The 19,754-nt window shown below is 42.6% G+C and overlaps 1 protein-coding gene across 1 annotated transcript; it reads left to right on the top strand.

Moving 5' to 3' along the window:
* Window positions 1-594: 594 nt before the first annotated feature.
* On the top strand, window positions 595-19,155 carry wdhd1 (WD repeat and HMG-box DNA binding protein 1). Its single transcript, XM_085350206.1, has 26 exons — window positions 595-837; window positions 1,092-1,185; window positions 1,618-1,729; window positions 1,829-1,980; window positions 4,401-4,512; window positions 4,803-4,853; window positions 4,936-5,031; window positions 5,115-5,207; window positions 6,679-6,785; window positions 7,148-7,289; window positions 8,025-8,229; window positions 9,006-9,193; window positions 9,267-9,451; window positions 9,534-9,775; window positions 10,111-10,248; window positions 10,362-10,518; window positions 10,667-10,781; window positions 10,911-11,042; window positions 11,124-11,347; window positions 12,039-12,193; window positions 12,272-12,328; window positions 12,683-12,714; window positions 13,653-13,817; window positions 13,944-14,086; window positions 14,208-14,343; window positions 18,932-19,155. The coding sequence occupies exons 2-26, from the start codon at window positions 1,109-1,111 to the stop codon at window positions 19,118-19,120; spliced, it is 3,405 nt and encodes a 1,134-aa protein (XP_085206332.1). The 5' UTR covers window positions 595-837; window positions 1,092-1,108; the 3' UTR covers window positions 19,121-19,155.
* Window positions 19,156-19,754: the final 599 nt, after the last annotated feature.

The raw sequence follows: 19,754 nt of genomic DNA, 5'->3' as shown, positions 1-19,754 counted from the left end.
AATCAAAGTATCCCCTGAGAAAACACTGAGGGGTGCATAATCTATATATATTAAAAGGTTCATATAAATAAATAATTAAACAAAAAGGTTTTTTGAGTGAATATTTACATGGACTTTAGTCTTATACCCTCACTATGTTTCCATGTGTGTTACAGTGGAAAGCGTCAGTCTGAAAAATAGAATGTGCATTATCCAAACAAATGCGAATCAAGTGAAATTATATTCTTTCATTCATTCTTTAAAAAAATTATTTTTTAAATTAAAATTACAACACATGTATTGTTCGAATCATAAATGTGAGATGAACTGAAAGACTCCTGTCTGACTTAAAATAATAATACTACTACTACTGACAATAATAATAATAATAATAATAATAATAATAATAATAATAATACATTAAAATGTGTACATTAAAATATTACATTTTAAAGTCCTCTAACAGACAAGAGCCTAATTATATAATTATATAATGTATGTATCACTTGCATGCACCATCCAACTGTAGTGTAAAATAAATTTGTCGGAAAACGACAGAAAAATTAAAATACTGTTTTAATGCTTTAAGGCACATTTCCTCAGATAACACTGGAATAAAATAATAACAGCGTGTGTCTCAATCACTGTCCAAAATCTGTCGTAAATAGCCTTTCGATAAATGAATGAATTAATAAATAAATAAACCCCAAATCCCGATCCTTGCTTCAAACGTGGGAGGGATTACAAAATTTGCGTCATGACGTTGCTGGCGGGAGTCGTGACGTGACGTTTCCTTGTTTTCAACGCAGCGCGGGAGATTCAGGAGAAGAGGACCGAGTGTGTCCACCCAAGAAACGTGTAAGTTGATTTCTAACGAAATACTCTGTTCACAGCTCAGTGTAAAACTGCCTCCAGTGGTTTAGTGTCTGATGCCGTGAACACCGTGGAGTTTGTACGAGTGTGGTCGGCTATATTTAGCTCTATTGTTAGCGTTAGCTCAACTCTGCTGTTAGCTCTCCATGGGTTAATAAGGCAGCAGTGGTGGAGGAGCAGGTGTAGACTGTGTTACTTGATAGAAGAAGAGGTTTTCACGTGTTTTCTCCTCTCTTCAGTCTGGTGCTTTGTCAAAATGCCATGTGAAAGGAAGCCGATGCGCTACGGCCACTCTGAAGGACACACCGAGGTGTGCTTTGATGACACTGGGAGGTGAGTCTGAAAACAAAAAAGTGTCTCCCTTTGAGCACTGACTTTGACAGCTAATGTACAAGTAAAGCTGTGATCTGATTGCGTTTAAGACTCAGATTTTACCTATGATCGGCCCACAGCCTGTGAAAGTATTGCTTTACAAACATGTCCTTTAAATTATTAGTGTAGCCCGCAGGTTAGTCAGACCAGACCAGGCAAGTACATATGAACTTGAGCGCATCAGTCTCACAGTGACATCAATGACAACACAAGTCTTTCAATGGGCTGAAACTGAGTAAAATGTGATTCATTTAAATTCTATGCCACGTTAAACTGAAGTCGTTCACAGTCCTGATTTTGGTTTCTGGTAGACTTAATAATTTAAACAGATCATTTCATCAATCTTATGCTGCACAAAGTTTCTGTAAACTAGCCTGATCAAATTGTCCACAGGTTCATTGTAACCTGCGGAAATGATGGAGATGTTCGGATCTGGGAGAGTCTGGATGATGATGATCCAAAGTTTATCACTGTCGGGGAGAAGGCTTACTCTCTGGCACTAAAGGTTGGATTTTCTCTGACTTTTCTACAGATGTCATCATTATTCGGTGACACTCTGCATCATACAAGTGATGTTTGGACCAATGTGTTCTCTGCTCCACAGAATGGCAAGCTGGTAACGGCGAGCTCCAACAACACCGTGCAGATCCACACATTTCCTGACGGCGATCCAGACGGCATCTTGACCCGCTTCACCACCAATGCCACACACGTCGCCTTCAACAGCATTGGCTCGAGAGTTGCAGCTGGGTCCAGGTACTTGATAGTTGGCTAGCTTGTGCTGAACTGAAATGATATAAATGAAAACGGGATAAAAGTAATACCTTAGATATTTGAAGGAGCATTAATTAAGGTTAAAAGATAACTAACTTTGCTGGCTCATTGCCAGATACAGATATGGGCTGGATGGTGTGTAAGGAATGAAAGGATGCCACATCATCAGTCCATTCATTCATTCCAGCTCAGATGGTACTTCGTGGTTTGTATGGCCCCTGCATATTACATGTAATAATAATGTATACTTTATTGACCCCCGTGGGGAAATTTCTCTCTACATTTAACCCATTCACTCAGTGAAGCAGCGGGCTGCCATTGGGCACCCGGGGAGCAGTGTGTAGGGACGGTACCTTGCTCAGGGGTACCTCAAGGTAGCCGTTCAGGGGAATCGAACCCCTGACCTTCCAATCACGGGGCCAACACTTTACCTATTGAGCTATCCCTGTCCCCCACCCGCCTTTTTTTTTTTCTCTCATAATAATGTGTACTTTAATGTGTGCCTGACAATGTAGGGTCCTGCTCCTAATGAGACAATAATGGGGGAGGGGATTTTCTCCCTGATCTGGACCAGGGCATCACTGAGCTCTGGAGGGCAGTCAGTAATATCAGTTCCTTCGTGCTCCAGGAGCTGCCTGCTTACTATCGCCACATGAGGCATTTTCAGAGATGACTGAATCCCATGTTCCCTCGTCAAAGGAACAATCCAGATCTTTTCTCCCAAATACTTTTAAGACTTCTACATGTGTTGTTTTGCCTTTGTAAGTAAGGGTGGAAGTAGAGATTTTTCTCCTGAGACAACTTTATTATATCTTTCAGACAGTCTCTAATTTGTAAATATCACCAGAAATGGCCGGGTCCTTCCAAGTTAAACTTTACTGTCAGATCATTAAAAGACATGAGTGTGTTATATTCATATAAATCACTTATTAATCTTATGCCTTTTTTGTGCCACTGTGGCCAATAAATTGCTTGTTTACCTATTTTTATTTTGGGGTTGTGCCACAGGGGTGCATATTTTTGAAAGCATGGGGACAGACTGCAGCTCTTGTGAACCTCTTGCCACACCATTTTTGAAAACTTTAAAATAGGGTTATCTGCTCTATTCCCTTTATTGTACGGTTTTTGAGCCAACACCTCAATGGGGGTAAATGGAAAGGCCAGTTCACGTTCCATTAGAACCCAGTCCAGGTCCGAATTTGTTGCTGCCCAGTGTTTACACAGCTTGGACATTTCAAATGAGATGAGGCCTCCCGGTGCTCAACGGGAGGAATCCAGGATGCGCAGCAGTCATGGTTTTGTTGCCTAACCTGTAGAGAATTGTGCATCCCTCCATGGATATGCCACTGATCCACCACCAAATCGGTCATGCTGAATAATGTATAACTTTTCTCTACGGCTTCTCCAGACCTTTTCACACGTACCTGCTCTTGTCTGTTAATTCTGGTATTCAATGGCTAATGTAAGTCAGGCTCCATGGTGAGTACAGAGTGAGCACAGGGCCCAGTCGGGGACCTAGGATCCTCAAGCCACCCTCCAGAAACTGTCCTGTCCAGCTCTCCTAGATTAACTGTCCCAGCACTGGAGTCTCCTTGAGACTGTGCTGGGAGACACAGCAAACATTCTGGCAATGGCATGTATTGATGTGCTGAAAGAGTTGGACTACCTCTGACCTCACACCTGACATGACCTGATGTCCGGTGCAAACCTTCAGAATTAATTGAGTTACAGCTGACCAGACACACTCATGTGTTGCTTCTGTGATATTTTCCACCAATGATGCTGAAAGATGAACAAATGTCACTTCTGCTTTGCTAAACCATGCACGTCCACGTCTGCCTCAATTTCTCCCGTGGCACCTGGTGAGGCAGTCGTGCGTAACGGGATGCCCCCCCCCCCCCCCCCCCCGGTGTGTGTGTGCGTGTTTATGGCTACAGCACAAGGTGATCCCATTAGGTTCATTATTGTTCCTTCAGTGCAGAATCAGCTCCACACAGCTGTGATGTTTCCAGCTCGCAGGCGGATTGGTTTCTGATTAGTCCAGATTGGAGATAAACGTGTGTTTGCTGCCAGAAATGATTTGCCCTAAACAGGTTTATGACAGTAATAAAAGCACAGAGCAAGGTGCCGTATTGATGCTGCTATTTTCACCCTGGTAATTTCAGTAGTGGGATTGATTGTTCAGATTCAGGCATCTGTGGCTGTTAGGGCAGATTCGGCATCTACCTTCTGGTAGACGGTGAAGGAAATCTGTGATGTTTTGCTCCTCTTGTTCATTGATTTGACAATTTGCACTTGTGTTAGGTCACAGCTGATGGACCCTTCCTCTCAACTATGCCGCTGCTCACTGGCAGGCAGTCGGTGACGTGTGAACACAGCTTACCTTTCTCCTTTTTCCACAGTGACTTCATGGTTAAGGTGGTGGAGGTGTCAGACAGCAGTCAACAGAAAACACTCAGGGGTCACGAGGCACCTGTCCTCAGCGTCACCTTTGACCCCAAAGATGACTTCTTGGTGAGTGAACCTTGTGTCTGAAAGCAGAAATTCAACACAGAGGCTGAAGTGAGTATTTGTGTTGAGTTACAAATGGGACAATATCTTCATTTCATTGCAACTTAATATGAACCCACACCCCATTGTTCCTCATCATATTACTGTGGTTGCTTCCATTTAGAGTTTTCATTTAAATGTATAAATACAAAAGAGAACCACACAGTGTTTTAAAAAAAAAAAAAGGAGAGAAGAGAATTTATAACCTGAGGACACCTGTCGTACATCACATCACTGTCGCCTTTGTCTTTCAGGCCTCTGCTAGCTGTGATGGCTCTGTGGTGGTGTGGAATATTGAGGAGCAGGTACATCAGCATTTCAGCACTTTTCAATTAGAAAAATGCACATAATTCTGATTTTCTACATGATTTTTATCTTCTTTCTCAGACTCAGGTGATCAGTTGGCCTCTGCTGCAGAAGTCAAATGACGTCACTAACGCCAAGTCTCTGTGTCGTTTGGCCTGGCAGCCCGGGATGGGAAAGGTTGGTGACACGTCTCTTTGCTGCCTTGAATGAGAGCGAGAAAGACGTCAGTCCTAAAATAACAAAACATTTGCATTTGTCAGTTTTTAGCTGTTCCTGTTGAAACCAAGGTACACCTGTACGAGCGAGGCTCCTGGGACCACGTGAGCACTCTGTCCGATGATCTGCTCGCACAGGTGAGGTCCAGTATTGTCGACGTGGTGCACATTTTACACCTGACTATCAGTATAAGCAGTATTTGTTGTAACTGTGTACATGGCCTCACAATCCTGTCTAGGACATCAATATGCTGATCTATTTGTATGCTAATGCTAAGTAGTACAGCAATATTTAGCACTGCTTTTGGCATCATGACCAAAGACTGTATGTTAAAGAAGGAAGCAGCATCTGGGACATCACATTTTTGGTTGGACTGGGGTGTTTCTTCTATATTAAAAATGAATACATTTAGTTTGAAGGGTGGACTGTTAAGTTATCAGCTAGCACTACCAAGCTTGAGATGCAAGTTAAATTCGTACACTGCAGGGTGAAACACGCAGACATGCATTACTTATTTAATGTTGAGGACCAGGCTAATAAAATAGTAGAACTGGACTTGCCACCTGGATGGCCTTTACTACACAGCAGGATAATTGCAAAAGGCACAGACAGTGCAAACACAGGTTTTAAAATAAAGTTCTGGGTTTAGAAAGAAAGTATTCACTACAGAAATACAAAGTAAAATTTTAATGGTCTGTTTGATACAATGGGAGAATCACTGTGTGAAACCACTCTGTGATTAGATAAGATAAAAGGCTAGATACGATTATTTTTTTGAAGAAGGTTTAGCTTGAGACTGCTTAAGTACTATATGGACAAAGTACTAACTGTGTATAGGTGCAGCTCAGCCATTGAAGTCCACACCATGAAGCTCTCACCACAGGAGGAGGTTTGAACTCTGCAGTTACTGAGTCAGCAGAGCGCTGGAGGCTTTTACACCCTGTGCACCTCAGCACTTGGTGACCCCGCTCTGTAACTTGACATGTTCCTAAACCCTTCCACTTTGCAACAATATCATTTACAATAGATCCTGAAATATCTGGGAGGGAAGAAGTTTAATTAACTGCATTGTTGCCATGATGGCTTCCTGTTGCAGCACCTCACCCTTTAGCAGGACTCATTCTATTTACTCTTCAAAACTTTGTGAAAGGAGTCTGATACGAGTTTATGAGTCACTTCTTCCCCTTGTATGAATTTTTAATTGATTAATTCTATGTTTATGAGAACATATCAGTTCGTTGGAAGATGTAATTACAAATAAAGAGATATTTTTGAGTACAATGTTCTTTTATGTTTTAAATAACCTTAAAAAAAATACTGACTATACCTTTTAGCAGGTGTGGCCGGGTACTTTTGTTCCTAGTGTATATATATTATTCACTTCTTAGTTTGACCTTAAAGAAGAATTGAATGGTAGTTTTATTTCATTAAAGGTTTATTTAATTTATTTTAAACCCCTTTGTGGGAGTTTTTACTGTTTGTTTGTTTGTTTGTTTGTTTTATTATTAAAACCAGTGAGTGAGTTATTTAGATATTAAATAGCCGAAACAACTCAATCATTATTTTTCTTTTTTCTTAAATTTGATTTCCCCTCCTTAATTTTTGCAGCCCATTAACGTGGTGTCTTGGTCTCCTTGCGAGCGTTTCCTGGCAGCTGGCTGCGTGGGGGGTTTACTTACAGTGTGGGACGTGAACAGCAAGCTGTGTGTGGAAAGGTAGGAAACAAAGCTGTGCAGACGCTGAGTGAATTTAAAAGCATATATATGACGGGTAAAGGGTAAACCAGTTTAGGGGACTGATGCTGATGAAATTGTTTACCTTGGTTCCCAGTGCTTGAGGGCTAAAGATAACCGAGACTTAAAGGCTGGTGTCATCATTAAAGGAATAGTTTATTATGTGTTTTTCCCCTCCCCCAGTATTTGTATTAAACAAATCGTGTGTTCTTTCTTGGGCTTGTGTCTCTTTATATAGTTTATGCACAGATGATGTCAATCTTCTTGTAGTCTCTGCCAAAAGCAACATTGAACAGTAGATGTTGCTCACCACTAAAGTTTAAGCTTTCTGCTCTCTGCTGTAGGCAGAAACACGAGAAAGGCTTCACAGTGTGCAGTTTGGCCTGGCATCCATCAGGCAGCCATATTGCCTACACAGACACTGAGGGCTGCCTGGGCCTACTGGACGGACTCGGCACCTCCACAGCTGATAACAATAGGACCAAGGTACTGCTCAAGTAACCTTTTTTTGTACCCCCTCTGTACATCCCTGTACCATGAAGTAAGATTTTGAGACTCATCCAGCTCTGCAGGTTATCTTTCTTCATTAGATTAGCTGGGATAGATCTCTGCCGTAATAAAAGGAAATCTAACTACAGACAAGTCACTTGTAAAACATAAATTTACAGGTCAAAGCTTTAAAATCAGGAAGTTATCACTACTTTTTTTTTCTTTTCTTTTTTTTTATCTTTCTTTTTTGTCCCGTTTGGATCTTTAGCCATCAGAATTGTTGTCTTACGACCAAGAAAGATGCCAAGCGGATTTATTTTACCAAGAAAGCTGTAGTCCGCGTCTGTGAACACCCGAGTGTACACCTGTGTGCACACCTGTGTGGATCAGCATGCTTGTATTCCAAAGGTTTCTCCATGTAACGATCTGCTAGGGAGTGTGGGGAGCCACAGCCCCGTCCCCCAGGGCATGAAGCAGGTATGGAGGAGATCCAGGCCCCAGACATCCAGAGGCCCCAGAGTTTTTTAATGCCTTTTAGTGCTATTGCATATTCTTTGTTCAGGAACAACAGCGTCCATAGATTGTTAAGTTACCAGATTGCATTTATAACCAGTTGAGCGTTGTTTGCGGTTAGTTCATAACACAACTGTAAACACGCCCAGCTTCAAAGTCTCCCTTTTTTTCTTTTGTTCAGTTAAATTCAAGCTGCTTAAATCTGTCATGGACTTTCAGCAGGTCGCTGCAAAAAATCCTGCAAAAGACTATGATGACCTGTTTGATGATGACGATGACAGACTGATGGATGAAGGACTGAGTGACACAAAGTCTCCAGCTAAGAAAGCCGTTGGCTGGGACGATGACGATGACGATTTCCTGGTGCCTGCGACTGGGCGGGTGAAGAACAGAGGAGCGTTCCTGGACGACGAGAACTCACTAGGTGGGTGAAGATGGGGTCATTGAGGGGGCGAATACAGATGGAAGATAAAAGCGAGGTGATCTGGCCATCACAAACTCCTGCTGTACCTAACTATTATTTTCATCATTTATTGATCTTGCAGTTATGTTCTCGAGCAATAGTTTGGTCCTTAAAATGTCAGAAATAATTGAAAGTGTATTACAAAACACAGGAAACGCAACGTTCAAAGATCGAGATTAGGAAATTAGAAATTCTTGCGAAGGGAAGGCTAAAAGTTTTTCTGTGTGCAGAAAAAAACAGATTTGACTTTGTGAAAGAAGCAAAAAAAAAAATCTTAACTAAAGAGCTCAATTGCAAAAGTTCAACATCAAAACAAGTGTTTAGAGTTTTTATTTGAATTTTGATCAGAAAGTCTGTAGCATGAACTTGGATTTCAGGCTCAAGAGGCACAGTTACAACTGTTTGCATGAATTTCCACCACCTGCAGTCAATGTTTAACCTGTTAATTATCGTTATGTTTGTCATCATTATAAGCAAAGCAAATGTTTCCTAAAGTCAGCACTATCTAGTGGAGAAGGCAGTGAAGTTTGTCTTTGTGCAGGTTAGCCTATTGCTGTCTTTAACTGGTAATGTTAATCTATGGGGAAAAAAAATAATTAGGTGATTAAAGTTACAAGGTGTTCAGATTTTAGAAGAAGTGAAACTGTGATCATCGCAGCATGTCTCAGCATACATCGCACATGAATGGAGACATCACCTGAAATTACTCCATTTATTTTTTTGTTTTTTTCATTCAGACACAGGATCACTGAAGCTTGGTCAGGACAAATTGGGGGACGACGACAATGACGCAGGCAGTTCTGTGGCGCCTGCAGCAGCCCCAGTGGTGCCCCTGCGTCCTGTCTACGAGGGGCCCGTGCCAACTCCTCCCCAGAAAGCCTTCCAGCCAGGCTCCACCCCTGCACATCTCACACACCGCTTCATGGTAGGACACACTGAGAGTCATTACACTGTAAATCTGAGTTGCTCGCATGTCATAACAGCAAACTGTGCCTCAGATGTGGAACTCCGTGGGTATAGTGCGAGGCTACAACGACGAGCAGGACAACGCCATCGATGTGGAGTTTCACGACACGGCCGTGCACCACGCCATGCACCTCACCAACTCACTGGGTCACACCGTGGCTGATCTCTCCCAGGAGGCCGTGCTGCTGGCCTGCCCCAGCACAGAAGAGCTCGCTAGGTAAAACTTCCACCTGACCTGCTTCTGGGGATTTATTTATTTATTTCTCCCCTTTCAGTATTTTCCCCCTCTCTCTCTCCAGTAAGCTGCAGTGCCTTCACTTCTCCTCGTGGGACACCAATAAGGAGTGGATGGTCGACCTTCCTAAAGGGGAGGACGTGAGGGCGCTTTGTCTGGGTCAAGGCTGGGCAGCAGTCGCCACCAGCACGCTGATGATCAGGCTCTTCTCCATCGGAGGAGTACAGAGAGAATTGTTCAGCCTGCCAGGGCCTGTGGTCTGCATGGCAGGACATGGAGAGCAGCTGCTCGTCGTCTACCATCGGGGTTAGAGACACACACACTCCTCTGTGATAATCAGCACATTGCATGTGCTTGTATGGTTCAAAAATAAAATTAGGAATTATTTATTTATTCTTAGCTTTGTGATGTAACTGTCGGTGTGTCATTGTTGCATGTCAGTTCCGTTCATTCAGTTTACTTTCCACCACATGGAGTCACCACAGAGTGTAAATGTAAAATGTGCAGCACAAGAGATGAGAGTAAAGGCAACCCCCCACTCTTAAGCTGTGATCTGGAAATTTCCACTCTCTCCAAATATAAGTACTGCAGTTTGCAGTGTTATCTTCCAGCTCTTTACATGTCTCGTTTTCCACCACCAGCTACAGGTTTCGATGGAGAACAGGCTCTGGGTGTCCAGCTGCTGCAGTTAAGTCGAAAGAGGAGGCAACTCATCAGTGGCGAACCCCTCCCCCTCTCTCAAAAATCGTACTTGTCTTGGCTCGGCTTCACAGCCCAGGGTCAGTATGTCAAGATATTATAATGTGAAAGAATCTCATGGGAAGCATCATTACTTTGCTGCTGGTGATGATTTGGAACAACCTGTCCTGGAATACATCTCGTGGTCTTTCAGGTACCCCGTGCTATGTGGATTCAGACGGCGTGGTGCGAATGCTGAACCGCTCCCTGGGCAACACATGGACTCCAGTGTGCAACACCAGGGAGACCTGCAAGAGCAAATCAGATCACTACTGGGTGGTTGGAGTGCACGAGAACCCTCAGCAGCTCAGGTGAGCTTTCATCTGCATCACAGCTCATTGATTTAGCAGTTTGAACAGGAAATAAAAAGTGACTGAGTGGTGCATATGAGCCGATACTCGATGCTGGTTAATTATTGCTTCTTAGAGGCTGACATTCCTTCTGTCCTCGTCCTGTTAGGTGTATTCCATGTAAAGGCTCCAGGTATCCTCCCACCCTGCCCAGACCGGCCGTGGCCATCCTACCCTTCAAGCTGCCCCTGTGTCAGACCACAACAGAGAAAGGGCAGATGGAGGTAAATAAACACAAGAATGAGCACCTGGACAATGGGTTATCGAAATAATCCAGTCCTCAGATCTTTTCAGGTGGCTCAGTGGTGTCATGGATCCAGTAACAGCTGAGCCTATCCTCCGCTGTTATTCAGGAGCAGTTCTGGCGTTCGGTCCTTTTCCACGACCACTACAGCTTCCTGTCCTCCAGCGGCTACGAAATAGATGAAGACGCTCAGAATCAGTCCCAGAAGGAGCAGCAGGAGCTGCTCATGAAGATGTTTGCAGTAAGTGTGAATGCTGCAAACACTTGGTGATCGAGACACTCCCAAAGTACAGATTTGTTTAGAGTTGTTGTTTTCTTACAGTTGTCCTGCAAACTGGAGCGAGAGTTTCGCTGTGTGGAGCTGGCAGAGATGATGACCCAGAACGTGGTGACTCTGGCCATACGATACGCATCCCGATCCAGACGCATGGCCCTCGCACAGCGGCTCAGTGAGATTGCTCTGGAGAAATCCAACCAGATGCAGGAAGAAGAGCAAGAGGAGCAGGAAGAGGAGCCTGAATACTCCAGCACGAGACGGAGCTCTGGGTAATGTCAAAAAGCATGCATCACTTTCACTGTTTGTGTAAATTAATCTGGACTGTCTGGCTTTGGCCAAAATAACAAACCTCACCCTTTATGGGTGACTACCCTATAGCACTGTCAGACGACTTCACGTCACCGCTGAGCGCAGCATAGATACCACACAAGGAGTGTGTCATTTCAATAAAATTATCTTTATCAAAGCAGGTCAGCTGATACATGTTCTTCAACGAGATGGTTACTTGGTTAAAAAAGCAATTCACCACAACAACAGTCGCCTCAAGGCGCTTTATATTGTACTGTAGATCGTACATAATTGATACAGAGGAAAAACCCAACAATCATATGACCCCTTATGAGCAAGCACTTTGTACGACAGTGGGAAGGAAAAACTCCCTTTTAGCAGGAAGAAACCTCCGGCAGAACCAGGCTCAGGGAGGGGCGGGGCCATCTGCTGCGACCGGTTGGGGTGAGAGAAGGAAAAAAAGCAGAGCTCTTTTATGATGTGAAACCTTAAACACTTTTTTTAAATAGGTTATTTATATGTTATTTTTATATGGATGAAGGAAGAACAAATATCAACCATGTAACATTTATTGCAGCATTTTAAGTGTAAAACCTTCATCAGTCTCCTCCAATTTATTTTATAGTTTACAAACAGATTAAAAATAGCAGTATTCGCTCTCTTTTTGCACAGGTATGGCCACACCGACGGCACAGCGGGGGGACGTTACAGCAGAAGACAGAATCAGCAGGAGGAGCAAGAGGATGAGGAGGAAAGAGGAGAAGAGCTCATGGAGGAAGAGGACAGACAGGAGATGGAGCCGGAAGAGGCGACAGAAACAAAAAAACGTCAGTTCCACCTCTTACTTTGCACAAGTTGCCAGTGCTGCTGCTAACATGCTAACACGCCTCCTCCATGTCTGTCAGGTGTGAACCCGTTTGCTAAAGAAGCCGGCTCACCCATCAAGCCGTCTCCGACACCAAGTGAGTAAACGCATATCTGTCAGTCAGCTTAGATGTTCGGTATTATGGTGAGTCACTTTAGCGTGATGTAGGACAAATAACCCAAATAACCCAATGGCCATGTACTGTCCTCCTCATGTTGTACACTTGTGGTGTCTCTGTCAGTGGAGTTTTAGCTGGGTTTGATTTCATTTCAAGTCTTTGTCAGTTGTTGGAAGGTTTTCAGAGTAAGATTAAAGTGGGACAGCCGCTCCCATCACCCAAGCCCATTTTAATATTCAAATATGAAACAAGACCTGTTATTAGGTGTTGAATGAAGAATTTGGTCAGCCAGTTTTATCTGAATCACTTCCCAATGTGTCTCTTGTTTTTCAGTTGGTAAAATGGGACGTGCAAATCCTTTTAAGGTAAGAACTGTGACTTCTTAGATTTTAATTTCGTCAAAATCAAGGATGTGGTCTCATTATAGCCCTTTTCCAATATTACCTACGCGACTCGGTACCATGTGCTTTTTTTTACAACATGCTTGGCCGGGGTTCCAGGCGATCTGATGAGGTCTTATGAGACTGCCAACTCCTTTGTTGTGGCATTTGTGGTGCACACAGATGATGTCACAGGACGTTCGGCCGTGTTGCTATAGCGACCCCACACACATTAGCTAGCACTCGATTGTAATAGAAAACAAGTCCACTCGCTCAAGCCAATCCAAGTAGGTACTAATGGAAAAAGGCTTTTAGTCATTTTTTGATGTTTAGCCATTAATAAAAGACAACGGACTCTTTTGGTTTTGAATATGAATAAAGACTGTAAGAGGTTTAAAGAGAGAGAAGTGGTTCTTAAGAAGGTTTAGCTTATTCCTCAGATATCACTTTCATCTCTCCTGTCTGTCTGTGGAGCTGCTTTTAAATGCACCGTGTGGAGTCTGAACAGCAGCCTCTGTTGGCCAGCAGGAGCTGACTCGGGTTGCAAAAAGATCTGTACACAACTCTGTAAGAAAGCTACCCCATTGCACACTGACTTCTCTTTCCTTCTCTTTTTAGTGAGATAAACACTAAGGCAGGGTTTAAGTATTGGCTAGCCTTCAAGGCTCAGTTAAGTACAGTATAAAAACTAAAACGATGGGTGAAATCACTTTCCTGCCTCCATCTTTTATATACAGGCTTTCTTCTTAATAAAGTACCTGGTAAGCCACCGGGTGTGGCTCAGTCACCTTGGAGTCAGTGGCAAAGAAGAAGAAGAAACGCACTGTTTTTGTTGTTGCTGTTTTTCATGTGATTTGTTGACTATAAGGAACAATATCTTTAAGATATTTCTTTAAATTTTGTTATTGCTTTGGTGTGTTCAGGTTCCTGGTTCGGGGAAAATGTCAGCTTCATCCGGTCAGCCGCGAGTAACAAACATCCTGGACAACATGACGTCCAGCAAGAAGTCAGCTCAGCTCAGCAGCTCTGGGGGGAAACCCAGCAAAAGTCCCATCCTCAAACCTCTGGCCCCCAAGCCAAAAACCAAGGTACTGTCTCAGAATTTAAAGCTGTAGCATGTCTCCACATAGCTGTGCCGAGGTCTCAAAATGATAGTACCTGGAAAAGATAATGCATCTTTCAAAACAATAAAATGTCCTTTTTTTCCTGTGAAGACTCAGTCTACTCTGCTGCAGATGGCTGCCACAAAGACAGCTAATAAGAAGGTTCAGGAGAATACAGAGCAAGCTGCAAATCTGCAGAAACAACCAGACACCCCGCCTCCAGGACCACCTGCAGATAACTCTGAAAACAAGAGGTAAAAGATTTCAAAGAAAGAAACGGTTAGACCCTTCGAACACTGGGATGTTCAAAAACAGATTCTACATGTAGAGCGTTTTTAAACAGGGCAGTATTTCTCGTTTTCTCTGTGCATTTAGGCCAAAGACAGGCTTCCAGCTTTGGTTGGAGGAGAACAGGAAAAGTATCCTAGCCGACAACCCTGACCTGGAAGAGACCGACGTCATCAAGGAGGCTATGGGACGCTTCAGGACGCTGTCGGCGGAGGAGAGACTGGTATAACACATCGAGGGTTTTAGAGAGGAGGGGGGTTGCTAAAACAGTGATGTCAAAAATTTCGAAAGCTGTCCAGTAGAGCTGGGCGATAGAACGATAACGATATGTATCGCGATATAACTTTTACTCGATAGAGAAATTAAGCTATCGCGATAGACCTCGCCGCTCTTGTCCTCTTAAAAAAAAAAAAAAAAGGGTCAGCCAATCCAAATCAAGTAGCGCAGAGCCGAACCAATCACAGCCGCAGCGTCACGTCGCGTGACTTGTTACGTACAGCACAAGTGCCACGCCGCACGTGTGTTTGTTTGGGAAGCAGCCAGCGGGTAATGGAGGAAATGAGTGTGCTGACTAGAAAAATCAACCGAGCGTGACCGAAGAGAAAACAGATGATGGTTCCAATGCCGGAGAGATTGTCGAACGGAAGAGCCATAGAAGTTCCGTAGTGTGAAGGTATTTCGGCTATTTCAAGTCTGACAAAAAACAGAGTAGCGTGCACTGTAAATTGTGCCGAAAGCAAGTCTGGAAATACAATAAACTGGTGCATGCGTCACACTGTGCGCCACGTTATTGTTTCGGTGAAATGAATTTCTACAATACTGTTACTGTTAATTCTACTCTCTGCAGTGTTTAAATGCTTACATACACACACATTTTTCTGTCCGTCTACACATACGACTCGGTTCTGCTTCTATGCCCCAGCTTTGTTTACTTTTTCCCACCGAGGCTTCTAGACTTCTGATTGGCCAACATTTCTGCACGGTTAGGAATCTAGCGCCACCTGCTGCTTTGGCATGTTCATAGCAGCGTTTTCCTTCATTTCTCCCTTTATGTGTGGACGGGATTATTTTTTAAAACGAAAACGGAAAATCTCCGTTTTCAAAAATACCCGTGTACGTGTGGACGTAGCCTCAGTCTCTGACTGGAAGCGCTAATTCGTCATTCGGCTTTTGTCAGACTAAAGTAACTGTTAAAACTGTTTGAAAAGCTAAGCTATACAACAAGGAGAGATTGAGAATTTCCTTTTAGTTCTCAGTTTATTTGATATTGACAAAAGTTAGTCAGTTTTGTCTGTTCTTCTGTAAAACAAACTAAGATTTATTTTTAGAATTAATATTTTGTTTCTAAGTGGAATTGACAATTTAGTCTGTTTCATTTGTTCTATTTTGAAACTTAAACGCTTTAGCGGCTGCCTTTTGTGTAGTTTGCAATATTTGCCTTTATTTATCTGAAAAAGTCTCATGTTCCTTAAGTACATCTACCCTGTTGAACTTATTATGGGAAATAAATATTTAAATAAAAACAAGCTGCTGATTATTTCACATTTTACTTGTGAGCAACGGCACATTTAAATCTTACAAATATAGTTATTTGGCTTATATCGTGATAGATATCGTTATCGCCTGAAATGAAAAAAACATATCGTGATATGAAAAAATCTCATATCGCCCAGCTCTACTGTCCAGTGATTGGAGTCTTTGGCAGGTTGATCCTCAACCCCCGGAGCCCCCGTTGACACCCTTGTCTATAATTTCAGTAACCCAACTGAAATTGTAAATGCAGAGAATCCCATTTTCAGCCCTCCGCTTGTAAGGATTCTTTAAAGTTTTATGTGGGTGTGCACAATTTGCAGTTTTCATAAGCTGACTTCAGCTTTTGGCCATATTTCTAGTCCAAGCTGATTCCCATTCAGAAATCAAAGATGGTCACGTGTTCAGCAAATTAGAATTTAGTGTTACTCATAATTTAACCATCTAAATTATTTTAGCTTTAGTCTAGTTTCAGTTGAGAAAATATCATAAAATTATAGTAAACTCGATCTGAAATTGGTTCAGGTGAATAACATATAAAATGTAAGAGTGTGTTGTGCTGATAGCTGCTCCACACTGTTTACAAAGTGTCTTATTTTCTTTCACATCAAATGAGAAATGTATCCATACGTGTACTCTTCTCTTCCTCCCAAGCACTGAAATGTTTTTCGCATTTTAATGAGAAGCTGAGAACATGGGAGCTAGTTGTACCGCTTCCCAGCAACAGCTCATCTGAAAACTCACCCATCACTAGTCTAACCAGCATAATTGCTTCGAATAGTCTCATGAGTACCGCTTGAGCTGTCCAACCTGCTGAAGCTTTTTATTTTTAAAAATGACTGCAGGTCTACAGATTTGAATAAAATAGATAAGTAGATTCCTAGATATAAAGAAATGTATTCAAAAGTTTAAAATCACTCGATTAAGTTGTACTGTTATTAGAGTCCTGCAGGGTCACATTAACAAAAAAAAGAAAAGAAATCCAGTGCTTGGTTTTAACCACTTTTCTCTGAAATGCTGTGTCTCAGCTGTGGTCAGTCAATAGGTGAGTGAATGAGGGTGGTTGTGCCACTAATGACACGCCTCGTCCTTTCATCCAGCCGAGTGCTTCTGTGGTACACTGGCCCTGACCCTGCATACATCAAGACTCTCAGCAGAAAGCTGGATGACGAGGAAGTGGGGGTGAGGGGATGCCTGTTGCCTGGGAGCCCAGTCAAGTGTGTTTGGGCACTGAGGGCGCAAAGCATTGATGCATGAGAGACGATCGGCTGGTCAATCAGCAGGAGCATAATTCTGATCCGAATTTTCAGCTGTTCTGAAAGATGAATCCAGAGTGTCGGCTGCACACCCATGATGCACATTCCAGTTTCCACCACATTCAAAAGGTGCTCTGTTAGATTGAGGCCATGCAAGATCATTAGAGTCATTGCCATGTTCAAGAAACCAGTTTAATATGATCTGAGCTTTGCGACATGATAAGTTACGTTGCCAGATGTAGTCATCAGAAAATGATGTAGTCATATTAGAAAAACACTGTGGTTATAAAGGGATGGACATGGCCAGCCACAATGCTCGTGTAGGCTGCGGAGTTTAAATGATTCTCAGTTAATACAAAGCGACCCCCAGAGTGTGCCAAGAAAATATTCCTACAGCGGAACACCACGATTGTAACCAGTCTAAACTGTTTAAATACTGGGTGGGTTATATCCACACTCTCTTGTTCTTCCTGTCAAATTTTGACCCTAGCATGCAGCAGAAATTGAGACTCATTCAGACCAGGCAGTGTTTTTCCAATCCACCAGTCCTCTTTTGGCAGGCATGTGTGAAATTGCACACTTTCTTGTTCTTAGCTGAATATTGTTGGATATTTTCTGTTTTTCACACCATTCTCTTTGAACGCTAGAGATGGTTGTTCAGGAAAACTGCAGATCAGCAGTTTCTGAAGTACTCGGGCCAGCCCGTTTGACACCAACAAACACAGCCGCAACAGTTTGAAAAGATGAGACTAACTGTAGAAAACTTTAAAAAAAAAAACCCGCAATATCTTTGTTTCTTGTTTCTACCTCATTGATACTTAAGGGGGGGGGTGTTTTGGTTTTTTGGTTTGTTTTTTTTTGCTGAGAAGCAACACCTACCGTTCAGGAGAAGACTGAAGCATATCCGGCACAAGTGAGCACCAGTATAGACCGGTAGCTGTAGTGACATCACAGTTGGCACCTGACACAAAAGATGCAGTGACCATAAAGAAACCATTAAGCTCACAGTGTCAACAGTGAGCAAAACTAGCTAACAGTAGCTTAGAAAAGTCCACTTACCACAAATGTCAAAAAACAACCGGCTCCCAACACAACACAGACTGTAGCTGTGGGTTAACATGGTATTTTGTTTGCAACAGGGTTAGCGAGCCCCAAAGCTAAAGTTAGCGGGCTAGCCGCTGACCACATTAGTTAGCTTTTGACCGTATTAGCTAAAATTAGTCAGACAACAAAAAGAAATATTGACCAGTGCCAGAGGAAAATATGGTCAGCATGAACAAGACATCATTTCATACCTGCCAGTTATTTTATTTAAACATTCACATTTTAAAAAAAAATGAAATTTTCTTTCAAGTTTGAACCAAAGGAGTTGATATGATTTTTATTAACTTGTATAAGTGCATTTCAGCTGTATGTTTACAGAAAAAAGAACCTAGATGATGGCCCTGCAGGCTTAACTTTAGCCTAAAACGGCTCGACCATTGTGTGTGTCTGTGTGTGCGCGAGTGTGTGTTGATAAAATTATTCAGTCCATATTCAATAAAGCAGAAGCTGATTAGTGATATGTCAAAGCTTGTACCATCTACCAGCTCTGTAATGGTGCCATTTGTGTGTGTGTTTGCTTGTGTGAATATGCATGGGTTAATGACAGTGTTTCATTAAGCACTGGAGGTGTAGAGTGTGTGTGCGTGTGTGTTGCTGGCACTGCACACACCAGGCCTGATGATTCATCCTGGCTCCATTACGTCCAGAAAAGCGCTTCCTTTTGTGTCGGCTTAGAGAAAAGGAGGGGGCTCGAGGAGGGAAAGAGCCAGCAGGCCAAAGAGATGCATGCTGTCAATAGTGATTATACGTGACAGGATGCAATTTCAAACTGCACGCCCGAGTGCCCATGTGTGCGTTTCGTCATCATCACGTAGGTTGTTTGGAGCCTGTATAGAAACAACAATACAATTTTTTGTTTTTGTAATGTGCAGTAATTAACATGTGCGATCCTTGTCTATTCTATCCCCCCCCCCCTTTTAGTCATGGACAGAAAGAGCTAAAGGCCAGAGCGGAGACGCAGCAGATCTGAAGAAGAGGAAAAGAGCAGAAGGAGGAGAAGGCTTGGAAAGTGAAAATGAAAAGGCCGAAGCTGATGAAAGTAGTGCCAAGAAGAAGTCGTCTTTGGATCCCTCTTCCAAGCTTTCAGTGTTTGCGTTTAACCAAAACTAAACCTCCAGTGGACGGAGATCGCATGTATATCAACAACTGCCCTCAGTGTTGGAGACGGATGAGTGATGTTCAGTAAAAATGTACACTTGGTTCTTTTTTTTTTCTTTGTTTGTTTTTTACACTTACTGTATTTTAACAATTTAATAAATGTAAATGTTTGTTAGTTCACATGTTAGTCTGTGATTTAATTTTGTACAGCTTATTAATCAATTCAAATATCAAAAGAGGATTTCTAAGTTTGAGGGCCTACCTTACCTCTGCGTTTGAATATACCGACTTTAGCTCTCTGTGAAGGTGCTCGGCAGTATCCCTTTTGTGACATAACCAGCAACAACCCTGTTAATTTCTTGCTGAGTGACAGCTTAGGCAAACTATTGCTACATTTAAAGCTTCCCTAAGCATTGGGGGTTTATGATGAAATCTAAAGTGGCGTTCTTCTGGGTTTTGTTTTTTTTTTTTTTTTGCTTTTTCCATGAAGACATGAAAATACTTTCAAGATACAGAGGCTGTACTCTATGCCATCTTACTAACATGTGGTAATTCTAATTAAACAAAATACAAGACTGTACTTAAAAGATGGATGTGGCTTTAGAGTCTCAGAAGTGCTGTGGATGTGCACAAAGACTTCTCTTTG

The sequence above is a fragment of the Diplotaxodon limnothrissa genome, linkage group LG1 (genome assembly GCF_057381915.1).
Source record: "Diplotaxodon limnothrissa isolate DT_005_m linkage group LG1, D_limnothrissa_male_GT1.1, whole genome shotgun sequence".
In the NCBI taxonomy this organism is placed as follows: domain Eukaryota; kingdom Metazoa; phylum Chordata; class Actinopteri; order Cichliformes; family Cichlidae; genus Diplotaxodon; species Diplotaxodon limnothrissa.
This window is presented reverse-complemented; position numbering and strand designations above follow the sequence as displayed.